Source organism: Penicillium odoratum, assembly GCF_028828045.1.
Source record: "Penicillium odoratum strain IBT 22623 chromosome Unknown utg000005l_segment0_segment0, whole genome shotgun sequence".
Classification (NCBI taxonomy): Eukaryota; Fungi; Ascomycota; class Eurotiomycetes; order Eurotiales; family Aspergillaceae; genus Penicillium; species Penicillium odoratum.
Window position 1 is genome coordinate 1,301,415 of NW_026643147.1, and position 11,839 is coordinate 1,313,253.

Sequence of the window (11,839 nt, forward strand, 5' to 3'; positions counted from 1 at the left end):
GCCCGCAAGTAGCAAACGACTCTATCTCACATCGACGGTTCTGGGCATCAAGCTATCTACATTACCGACCAACTTCTCATTATGATCGGCGATATCGACGTTGAGGCAAGATCAATGGTTCGTGTGGTGGTACCCAGTCCAAGGGAAACTTTACATACAGATTCTTGATCTAATGTTGGTTTCACGGTTGTGCGTTCCTAGGCAGGAGCCTCAGATAGCCATTCACGTTGGAACGAACCAAAAGATATAAATGTATTTTCGATGTCAACGAAAATTTGACATTGACGTATTCAATTCTCAGAGGCATCCATGGTTCCTTGCATAGAGTGCACATGCAGGATTCAACCCTTTCAAAATGTTGTTATAAGCTTCTGAGCACTATTCGTTTCATGAAGCCCGAAATATTCATTCATGTACAGAGTAGGTGGAATTACCCAGGCAACATTGGCGCTTAAACAAACACCGAAAGTGGGCTAGCACCTTGGTTTCCCGAAGCACCTGAGTACAAATTTCATGAAATTCAAAGGCTGATCTGAGCTAAATCACTGAGTATATACTCACAGAGCCCATATCTCATTCTGACTTTCCTAGAAGAAAATCCAGGGGTAACCTAGATGCCCTTGGGAACTGGTCAATCTGGAGCTCAACGGATGTGACCGGCTACGATAACTCCTGACCACATGTGCAGCTAGTACTGTATATCCAGGCGGCACGGACGCTGGGTCACAAGTATCCGAAGACTGCACGGTAGTCGTGTGTTCCAGATTTCCATCAGACTCTCCCTTCAAATGGGAAGTCCATGGTACGGACCCATGGTTTGCCACAATCCGTTGATTCCGTACCACCTTTGGTCAGACCAGCAATCAACAGGATGCTGCATGCCCTTATTGATTCCCCCTATTTGATCCCAAAAAATCATTAGCTACTCTAGCTCGAAATCTCTGCAGACTAAACCCTAACGCGTACCGCGACCCAAAGACAGACATGACGATATTCCATGCCCAAAGGAAAAATCCTGACCAATCGTTAGTAGTTGGTCCCTCCACACTAGACCAAATCAGGTGACCCACTCCACCCCTGAGCTTTTTTTTTTCTTCTTCTTCTCCGCCGCGTTATTTTTTTTCTTCTTCCCCCACCACTCTCCTTTCTTTTTTTCTCTTTTCTTTCTGTTTGTGATACCCCCTCTTACTGAGTTGTTTGTCTAGCGACAAGCTGCTCGTTGTCCCGCTGCATATACTCTTTTAGAGAAGCAGCTTGGGGCGGAAATCTTGTGAAGAAGAAAAAAAGGAAAATTTGTGTGACACGATACCCTCATATTTCTCCCATCATGGATCAGCAACGATTCCTGCAGCAATTGCAGATCATTCTCGACCGTATGTACTCCACGAGTTCCAGTGATGTGTGCTGCGGCATATACGACAAAGCATTGCCCATTGGAGAAAATTCCCGCTGACCCTTGCTTTCCAGCCTCCCAGGGCAATGTTAAGGAAGCGACCGCTGTTCTGCAGAAGGAATTCTACAGCCAGCCCGAGTCTCTAGTCCTCCTCATCCAGATTGCCACCGCCCACGATGACTCCAACCTCCGTCAGCTCGCCGCTGTCGAGTCCCGATCCCTCGTTGCGAAGCACTGGTTGAAGGTCGGCAATGAGCAGAAGCCCCAGGTCCGGGAGCAGCTGCTCCGCTCCACCATGGGCGAGAGCTCCTCCCTCGTTCGCCACTCTATTGCTCGGATTATCTCGGCCATTGCCAAGATTGACCTGAACGACGGCGAGTGGGGTGATCTGCCCAACATTCTCCTCCAGGCTGCCGACAGCGGTAACCAGGACGAGCGGGCCGTTGCCATCTACATCCTCTTCACCATCCTCGAGACTCTTGGCGAGACCTTCGAGGAGAAGTTCCAGGACTTGTTCACCCTATTCAGCAAGACCATCCAAGATCCCGAGAGCGCCGAGGTTCGCATCAACACCCTGCTGGCTTTGAGCAAGCTGGCTATGTACATTGAGCCCGAGCTGCACCCTGGTCCTGTCAAGGCTTTCCAGGATATGGTTCCCTCTATGGTTGCTGTCCTCAAGAACGCTATCGACCAGAGCGAGGAGGACCGCATCATGCAGGCCTTCGAGGTCTTCCAGACTCTCCTTGGCTGCGACTCTGCCCTCCTGAACGTTCACCTCAAGGACTTGGTCATGTTCATGAACGAGTTGTCCGCCAACACCGAGGTTGATGAGGACACTCGCACCCAGGCCATCAGCTTCTTGATGCAGTGCATTCAGTACCGTAAGACCAAGATCCAGGGTCTTCGTGTTGGTGAGCAGCTTACTCGCACTGCTCTGCACATTGTCACCGAGCTCGACGACGACTCCGCTGCCGATGACGATATCACTCCTCCCCGCTCTGCCCTGGCGTTCCTCGATTTGCTCTCCCAGACCCTTCCTCCCAGCCAGGTCGTTGTTCCTTTGCTCCAGGCTCTCGGCCAGTACTTCAACAACAGTGACCCTAACTACCGCCGTGCCGGTATCCTCGCCCTGGGCATGTGTGTTGAGGGTGCTCCCGATTTCATCAGCACTCAGATGAAGGATATCTTCCCCATTGTTTTGCAGCTGCTTGCCGACGGCGAGTACAAGGTCCGCATGGCTTCCTTGCACACTGTTGCTCGTCTCGCCGATGACCTGGCCGAGGACCTTGCTGCTCAACACCAGGCTCTTATGCCCCTGCTCTTCCAGAACCTGACCAGTGCCATGCAGGAGTACAAGGGTGAGGAGGAGGGCCCTATCGTCGATATCATCAAGGCGGGCATCAGCGCCATTGATGCCGTCGTTGATGGTCTCGATGAGAAGGACGTTGCTCCTTACCAGTCTGAGCTCGTCCCCATCCTCCACAACCTGTTCAAGCACCCCGACTTCAAGATCAAGTCACTTGCTGCCGGTGCCCTTGGATCTCTCGCCTCGTCCTCCGGCGACTCTTTCCTGCCCTTCTTCGACGACTCTATGCACTTGCTGCAGGAGTTCGCCGCTGTCAAGGATAGTGAGGCCGAGCTTGACCTGCGCGCCAGTGTCACTGACGCCATGGGTGAGATGGCCGCTGCTGCTGGTCCTGAGCGCTACCAGCCTTACGTGGAGCCTTTGATGCGCGCCACTGAGGAGGCTCTCAACCTTGGTCACTCTCGCCTCAAGGAGAGCACCTACATCTTCTGGGGCGCTATGTCCAAGGTGTACGGTGAACACTTCACTCCCTTCCTCGAGGGTGCTGTCAACGGTCTTTTTGCCTGTCTTGAGCAGGATGAGACCGACTTTGATGTCTCTCTGGGTGAGATGGGCAAGGACCTTGTTGGCCAGGAGGTGACCGTTGCCGGCCGCAAGATCAAGGTTGCCAGTGCTGACGATGACGATGAGTTCGATGGCGAGATTGAGGACATCGACATTGGTGACGACGAGGATGATTGGGATGATATCACTGCTACCACCCCTCTCGCTCTCGAGAAGGAGATCGCTGTTGAGGTCATTGGTGACCTTGTTACCCACACCCGCAGCTCCTTCTTGCCCTACTTCGAGAAGACTATCGAGCAGGTCATGCCCTTGTGCGATCACCACTACGAGGGTGTTCGCAAGAGCACCATCAGCACTCTTCACCGCTCCTACGCCATGCTGTTTGCCATTGCTGAGGAGAACGACCAGATGGCCAAGTGGCAGCCCGGTCTTCCCTTGCAGGTTCAGCCTGCTAAGGAGGTCCAGAAGTTCGGAGAAATCCTCATGACTGCCACCATTAAGATGTGGACCGAGGAAGAGGATCGGTACGTACAATCATTCCCCTTCTTATTTTGCCTTCATTTTCCCTATACCCCCCCATGTTAGATGATTATACCTATCGCTTAACCCAGCTCACTTTGACGTGCCAAAGAGCACGCGTGATGTGAACCGCGTTTATCACGAATGATAACTACATGGAACCCCCTCAATGCTACTTTATTGGACAATATTTGGCGGTCATTTGCTAACTGTCCGTAATAGTGCTACCGTTGCCGACATCAACCGCAACATGGCTGAGAACCTCCGCTTCTGCGGTCCCGCCCTCATCGCTGATGAGAGTGTTCTTACCAACGTGATCCACCAGATCACCGACATCATTTCGAAGAAGCACCCTTGCCAGATGGAGTTCGATGATGAGGAGGAGACTGCCGAGGAGACCTCTGAGTTTGACTGGGTCGTCGTTGACACTGCTCTCGATGTTGTCTCCGGTTTGGCTACTGCCCTTGGCTCCAGCTTCTCTGAGCTGTGGAAGGTGTTCGAGAAGACCATCCTCCGCTACGCCAGCAGCAGCGAGTCCCTCGAGCGTGCCACCGCCGTCGGTGTTCTTGCTGAGTGCATCAACGGAATGGGTGGTGCCGTCACTCCCCTCACCAGCACATTCCTCAAGCTGCTGTTGCACCGCCTCGCTGATGAGGACCCCCAGACTCGCTCTAACGCTGCCTACGCCGTCGGTCGCTTGGTCGAGCACTCCAACGCCGGTGACGAGATGGCCAAGGCCTACCCTACCATCCTCACCCGTCTCGAGCAGTGTCTCCAGATGGACGTTTCCCGCCTGCAGGACAACGCCACCGGCTGTGTTAGCCGCATGATCCTCCGCAACCGCGAGGCCGTCCCCATCGCCGACGTTCTCCCCGTTCTGGTCAACATTCTTCCCCTGAAGAACGACTACGAGGAGAACGACCCCCTGTACCGCATGATTTGCCAGCTGTACAAGTGGGAGGACGCCACTGTCCGCGAGCTCACTCCCCGTCTGCTCCCCGTCTTCCAGGCTGTTCTCAGCGATGAGAACCAGCTGGAGGATGAGCGCCGTAGCGAGCTCATTGAGCTCGTGAAGTGGCTCAACCAGATGCAGCCTGGCTCTGCCCCCTGGGCTGAGCAGCTGTAATGCTGAACATGACTTATTTTGACGACCTTTGAATGGTAATAGACGGATGATTTGATGTGGTTCCCCCCGAGATGACTAGAAGATACCCTGTCTCAGCGGCGATTCCGCGATGAGTGATGAAAATAAAAAGTGATTGCTGTACATAGTTCAATTGATTTACAATATTCTTGTACTTGTTCCTTCCTATTCCCAATCCTTAGTCCCTAGCCCTGCGTTAACTTGCCTTGCCTTGAAGGTTGTGAATCTGTGCCAGATCCCCTTGGACATGAATTTGAGTAGTAGCGAAAATACCGACTAATATGAACAACTAATACCTCGATCCTATTTTCACTTCACTTGATTCAACTCCTTGCAAATCGCCAATGATTAATTAAGTCGGCGAACCGATACTTCTTAAACCGGAAACATTATCTTTCATTCGCTATTCTCACGCTCACTCCATATTACCCAAAGTAAGACACCGGACAAGTGCAGAATCCAACTCCATGCAAAGGAACAAGCAACCATCAAAATAAAAAGCAAAAAGCACAAGGGATATAATATTCGTCAAGACAAGCACCCTCATTACCACCACTCATTCATGAACCGGCCACAGAGACTGCAAAAGCTCCAAATCTTGCGCAACAGCCGGACTATGTCTCGCCCAGTCCTCCAAAAACCGCATCATCTCGTCATTCCACCGTTCCCAGCCCGATGGCAACGTTTCGCGCACACGGGTACTGGGCGAGTGCGCAATGCAGTAGAATAGAAGGATTTGGCCGAAGAATCTAGTAATGTTAACATCGTTGCTACGCGCAGGATAAATCAATGAAGGAGAAGAAGATTGAAGCAAGACTTACTGCGAACAGAAAGCAAATTTAATCGGTATACAAGTTTTCATCTTCCGGAAGATACCCTGGGTGATAGGCCAGTCCATTGCGTGTCGGAGACCGCTTTTGATTTGTTCGATGTCGTCTTCTGTTAGTTTGTTCGGGATACGAAGGGCTTTGTAGAGGTATGGTCGGCCGATGTGGAATTGGGCGATCAAGTATCTGCCACGGAGCATGGCATCTGTTACCGCTATTGCTGGGGAGAGGGGGCGGTTCGGATCAACGGGTCTGGGAGAGGATATTGGGTGTGGAGAGGCTGGGGTGGAGGGGGATGGGTGGTGCATTGTGTGGTCTCCTGGTGTTGAGTGGGAGGGTGGGAGACCGGTATCAGGGAATTGGATGGCGGGTGGGAGGTTGTTGCGCCATTGTTCGAGTTGGTGGCGGAGTTCGGCGTTGACGGCGGGTAAGGGGATGGCTCCGGAGTCGGCTGTAGGGTGTTAGGAATGTGTGCTTGTGGGGAATTGCTATTGGGTGCAATAAGACTTACAGTAGAAGTAGAGGGAATGTCGGATGCGGGTGAGGATGATTCGGTGGGCGACTTGGGCGAGGAAGTGGTATTGGAAGTAGGAGTCATCGACCACGTTGGATAAGGGGAAGCGATTCGATGCATAGCCTGTTGCGTCGAAGCCGATGAATTTTGGTAACGGCACTGAATCTTCTAGTCTGGAGAGACCGCTTGGTGGAAGATGGAGCTCTTGTACGAGGATCGTTTCGTTCATTAGGCAGTTCCAGTAGACGCGGGATTTCATATCGCCTTCCCACTGGTCATAGTTTACATCGTGGCTATTAAGGTTAGAGAAGTGTCCATGAAAGTCCTTGCGTTGAGTAACTTACTTGGTCAACATTGACAAGCAACATGTCGCGGCACGGTGAATCATTGCCCAGGCGTCCATTGGACGAAGAATTTGGCTATAATATAGACTGTACTGAGTTAGCAATAGACTTGATGTTGATCGTAGAGTAGAATTTCACGCACGAAGAAAGAAGGTAGAATTGACAGCTCTGAATGTCATTGTCGCACATCAAGAATCCGATACGTCGACGCGCTTCGTTAAAGAAGCGGAGGCCAGGCTGTTCTTCGAAGACAACATTCATCCATTCCGGAGGTTCAAAGCGATGGCTTGCAGCTCCAGGAAGAGGATAGTTTCCTTCTTGGTGGGCAAGCACTGCCTGACAACCCAGCGCCATCACTGTAAGAACAATGCAACTCTCCATTGAATACCCAAACCCACTTTCAAGTGCCGAGCCAACGGTGAAGGAAAAAAAGAAACTCTTATCCATGATAGGCGTGAATGGATTGAACACGCTGAAGAAGGCATCTGAGAGACCTTTGATCATAGACAAGGGCACTAATTCCAGCCATTGCTCCCCCGCATGCAGAGGATAAGGGGTTGTGAACATAGGCAACGGTCGCCGTGTTGATTCCAATTCAACCACATAATTCTTGCCTAATGTTTCGTAGGCCGCAAGTAGTGGCTTGGGGAGAATACTTCGCGCACCGGGCCATAATATGACACCGTGTTGACTAAATGAAATTGAGACTCGACCTGTTGGGTCCGGGGCGGATTGATTATCTTCCCAATCAAAATCATCTTCCTCCCGCGCAGGCGTGAAGGTAGTTGACATGGCTGCATTTCGGCGATTTTCGCGAACCACAGCCGGTGATGCGTGTGTCTCTTGTGCACCAATGGAGACCTGACGCATTTGACCACGGAGAGTGTGGAGATCACTTAAAATGGAAGTTGGGATATTCTCCAGCTTTGTCTCCAGGCGATGCAGAGTGCTCATAATCATAGTAAGCGACTGATCCCGTCTGTGACTTATTAGCTACAAATTCAATTACTATAGCTCCAATGAAGCTCACTTGGATGATTTCCGCTCATTGTAAACACAGTCGAGACCAAGGGACTTGCAAAGTCCACATTTGGGGCGCGACTCGTCGCATCTTGTCTTCTTCAACCGACAAGTCTCACAGGCCTATATCAATTAGCGGGCTGGCAGTCAAGGGCAATGCGATTAGATCACGGGGCCATAGATGCATACCACCGTGGCGATGAAGTTCCGGGGCTTCTTTGATGAACCAGCGCTGGGCTCCTGCTCATCCGGGGAAAGGAGATCGTGAATGGGTAGCAGGCCATTGCTATCACTGTCGGGCGCCTGGCTTTCCCTGGACTCGAATGAGCGCTTGCTCATCATGCATAATGGAGTCGCGTGTAGCGCGTGACTGGGAAAATACGCCAATTTCCGACCTTTTTTTTATCAAGTGGGGCTCTTTCACATCTCCACCAATAGAAGTCATATAAGTGACTTGACTTGAATCATGACTCGGTTTGCACCGGATCAGTTCGAAGTATGGAAATCAACATGTAAATCGTCTATATTCTATCGATTTTTATATTTACTCTAATCGACCTGTCTGTACGTACAGGTGTCGACGGGTACCTTTTGGTCATTCATTGTTAGCCCACGGGATCCACTGGTCGACTAGCCAGCCCTGTGACCTATGGTAGGGTAGCTCACTCCGGGTCGAAGATTTTCTTTTATTAGGCGGTGCTTCTATGGCGATATCTATACATAATTTAAATTTCTTCTATCAGATACAGCGAAATGCAAACGAAAAAGGTGCTCGGGTGATGTGGCAACCAGGGTCCCCAAGACTATATAGTACAAAGGTCGGCCAATTACAAAGTAAGATGATATAGGTTAGTACACTGACAATCCATATCTAATCGTTGGGCATATTTATCTCCACTTGCATCAAATGTTTAGCCTTTACCTTATAACGCCACTCCGTCCCGCCCTTTCCTATGCAGTTTTCTATGCCCATGTTGCCAGCACGCATCATCAATGGGTGCGCATCACAAGGGTATTTCGACAATATACACAGATGATCCTTCAAGTTTGTATTCTACAAAATACAAGACTCCTTGCGTGCGGCGAGGCGTTCGATCACGCCTCCACGAATCACAAGCCACTCTCAGCCCATGCGGCGTAGATCATTGAAATGTATGGCCCACCCAAAACAGTAGGCCTTTGCAGTCGAGCTTAGAGACAGCATGTGCCCCCTTCCTCCTGCGAACAGTCACTATCAGCAGTCGAATCGGCGAATAAAAATGGAAATAAAGATGTGTTTGCATCAAAGAGTGTCGCCCTCGTGCGCATAGAGCTATCCATCAGTCTGGGTGATATAATAGATCGTCCACATTCCTTCAAACCCCAGATTTTGAAGCATGAGTCCATATCTTTATCACGCGACCGGCCTTATCCCATCGAGGACAGCGATGTATAAACTTTTTCTGACTTTGTTGGCCCTAACCGGTCTTTCCACTGCGCGTCCCGACGTGTTTCTCATCCGACATGGTGAAAAGCCAAAAAATGGAAACGGCCTTAATAAAGATGGCCTGGATCGAGCAGAGTGTATTCGACATATCTTTGGGGAACACACAGACTACAACATTGGATACATACTTGCGCAAAAGCCTAAAAAGAGTGAGTCCATCATGGGGCATTATATCTCGGAATGAACCTTGAGACTAATCAAAGCTTGTATATAGACGGGAGACGAAACCGACCATACGAAACTGTCAAGCCACTTGCTCGAGACTTGGGAATGAAGGTCGACATATCTTGCAATCGCGATGATGCAAAATGTGTGAAGAAGGCTATCGCAAAATACAATGGGGATGGAAATATTTTAGTATGCTGGGAGCACCATCGAATGACCGATCTGGTAGAAGAGCTTGGATACAAGGATGTGCCACAATATCCCGATAATCGGTTAGTGTTCCATCATTCAAAGCAAAGCATAATGCCTACATAACACTATCGCTAAATATGATGACTGAATAGCTTCGACTTGATTTGGACTGATCCATACCCATACACGAAAATCACGGAGATAACGAGTGAAAAATGCATCGGTCTGGATTGGTTTCCGGAGGAGCTATGATATGTGAATGATTTGAATATGACATAGAAATCTAATCGAAAAACTCTATTATGTCTGATGTACAGTAGCTTCTTGTATTTCTGGCCAGGTGAATACATTACGTACGGAGGGCATTATTTTCCCTGAAATATCCGTCAACAGCCGGGCCAGTGCGGGCCATGAATGATATCCGAGTCACAATGGTTATCACCAAGTTCAATTACTGTGAAAGTTCATAAAAGGATCAGATAGGAAGAATTGAGAAATAATGAGTGAGAAATAAGGATAAGAATCAAGAAATATTTCCATTTCAATCTTTTCGAGCCACGAATTGCTCATCCATCCAGTATCATCAGTTCATGCTGAGATCTCTATTTACAAAAAGTCCAGGTTCACAGCTATCAAGCCTTGTTGGGATTCTTAAAGTGGCGCTTCAATGGTGTCCAGCTGTGATCATTGTACTCCTCCTGGACCTTCTGGCAGGTCTTCAGACCCCATTCAGAGACACCGACCATCAGAGCACTGCATCATATTGTTAATATAATTCATACCAGAATCAGAATTCAAAACTCACCTCTCAAACATGAATGCCATACTGCCGTCTCCAACCTTAGTCGGCTTAAGCTCCGCATTGCTAGCACCTTCAAAGGCAGAGGCGTCCGGACCGTGCGCACTCATCACATTGTGCAAACTAGCTCCAGCAGGTTGGAAACCACCACCAGTCTTGGCATCATAGTTACCAGCAATCAAGCCCATAAACTCAGACATGGTGTTACGGTGATACCATGGTGGACGGAAGGTATTTTCCTGGACCAACCAGCGAGGCGGGAAGATGACAAAGTCCGCAATGGCTGTGCCAACATGGTCCGACGGACCAGTAAGGACAGTGAAAATCGAGGGGTCGGGGTGGTCGAACGAGATCGAGCCAATAGTGTTAAAGCGACCCAAGTCGTACTTGTAGGGAAAGTAGTTCCCGTGCCAGGCGACGATGTCGAATGGTGTGTGGTCCTGGCGAGCTGAGTACAGGGAGTTGGCGAACTTGCTGTAGAGCTTGTATTCGGTTGGTTCATCCTCGTCGTCGAATGCTGCGACTGGGGCTTGGAAGTCACGGTCATTGGCCAGACAGTTGGAGCCGATGGGACCTAGTTCGGGTAGCTGATAGTGACCTTGGTACAGCTCGCAAATATAGCCTCGAACAGGGCCATCGGGGAGAGTGACCCGGTATCTATTAAATCATATTAGACAAAGGCAAAGCTTTTTGGTGTAGAGAGTTTGTTCCTACCGGATGCCACGAGGAATCACGCAGATCTCATTTGGGCGCAGGATAATGCGGCCCAATTCCGTCTGAATGTCCAATACACCATGTTGTGGTACAATGAGGAAATCTCCATCGGCTGAGTAGAAGGCCTCCCTGCCCATGTCCTTGCCTGCAGCATAGAGTAAAATACCTAATCCCTGCTTTAAAGTTGGGTCACCGGCTCCTGCAACCAAGTGCAGGCCATGCACCCAGTCGACCTTCTCATCCAAGTCAAATGGGTTCCATCGGAGCTGGTTGGGGATATGGTGCAGCTTATGAGTCTCAGTTGTCATGCGTGTGTGGTATGTATCATGCTCCTCGGCTACAAAGTTCTCATGTGCTGCCGCGGGGATACATCGATAGACCCAAGTTTGCTTATTCTCATGGCGTGGAGCTGTGAAAGCGGTTCCCGAGAGTTTCTCAGCGTATAACCCATATGGGGCTTTTTGGGGAGAGTTATGACCGATCGGCAGAGCTCCTTTAATAGCTTCAGTCCTGCGAATTGAGTTCAGCCTTAATCCAACAAAGCATATATTGAAGACTCACTCGTGATGAGAGTTAAAGCCGGTTTGGTATGAGTATGGATCAGGGTGAGTGAAGTTGGTGACGGGCATTATGGCGGTTTCAGGTTATGGGAGGAGGTATGGACTGGAAGACGAGACTTTGTATTCTCTCAGCGACCGACGAATAACCGCTTTGTCTCACAGAAACTCCGCGATTAACCTTTGCGTCATTCGCTTTCATTTCCGCGCTTGGATGCGGGGACGGGTAAATTCCGCATGTTCCGTTATCTCAGACCGAGGGGGGGGGAAGATCCGAACAGTTAAGTTGAACAGA

General features: G+C 50.0%; 4 protein-coding genes across 4 annotated transcripts; 2 read left to right on the forward strand and 2 right to left on the reverse strand.

The window, feature by feature from the left end:
• Positions 1 to 1,327: 1,327 nt before the first annotated feature.
• N7520_006037 (putative importin beta-4 subunit) lies at positions 1,328 to 4,908 on the forward strand (the record flags this gene model as incomplete). Its single annotated transcript, XM_057139971.1, has 3 exons — positions 1,328 to 1,373; positions 1,468 to 3,787; positions 4,005 to 4,908. The coding sequence occupies 3 exons, from the start codon at positions 1,328 to 1,330 to the stop codon at positions 4,906 to 4,908; spliced, it is 3,270 nt and encodes a 1,089-aa protein (XP_056993977.1).
• Positions 4,909 to 5,482: 574 nt separating this feature from the next.
• N7520_006038 (uncharacterized protein) lies at positions 5,483 to 7,973 on the reverse strand (the record flags this gene model as incomplete). The annotated part of the gene is made up of 7 exons (XM_057139972.1): positions 5,483 to 5,675; positions 5,748 to 6,204; positions 6,265 to 6,560; positions 6,612 to 6,698; positions 6,754 to 7,590; positions 7,642 to 7,754; positions 7,821 to 7,973. The coding sequence occupies 7 exons, from the start codon at positions 7,971 to 7,973 to the stop codon at positions 5,483 to 5,485; spliced, it is 2,136 nt and encodes a 711-aa protein (XP_056993978.1).
• Positions 7,974 to 9,058: 1,085 nt separating this feature from the next.
• N7520_006039 (uncharacterized protein) lies at positions 9,059 to 9,726 on the forward strand (the record flags this gene model as incomplete). Its single annotated transcript, XM_057139973.1, has 3 exons — positions 9,059 to 9,266; positions 9,332 to 9,554; positions 9,627 to 9,726. 3 exons carry the CDS (start codon positions 9,059 to 9,061, stop codon positions 9,724 to 9,726), a joined length of 531 nt encoding a protein of 176 aa, XP_056993979.1.
• Positions 9,727 to 10,106: 380 nt separating this feature from the next.
• Positions 10,107 to 11,616, reverse strand: hmgA (putative homogentisate 1,2-dioxygenase (HmgA); the record flags this gene model as incomplete). Its single annotated transcript, XM_057139974.1, has 4 exons — positions 10,107 to 10,227; positions 10,280 to 10,930; positions 10,988 to 11,497; positions 11,549 to 11,616. 4 exons carry the CDS (start codon positions 11,614 to 11,616, stop codon positions 10,107 to 10,109), a joined length of 1,350 nt encoding a protein of 449 aa, XP_056993980.1.
• Between the last annotated feature and the right edge of the window lie 223 nt (positions 11,617 to 11,839).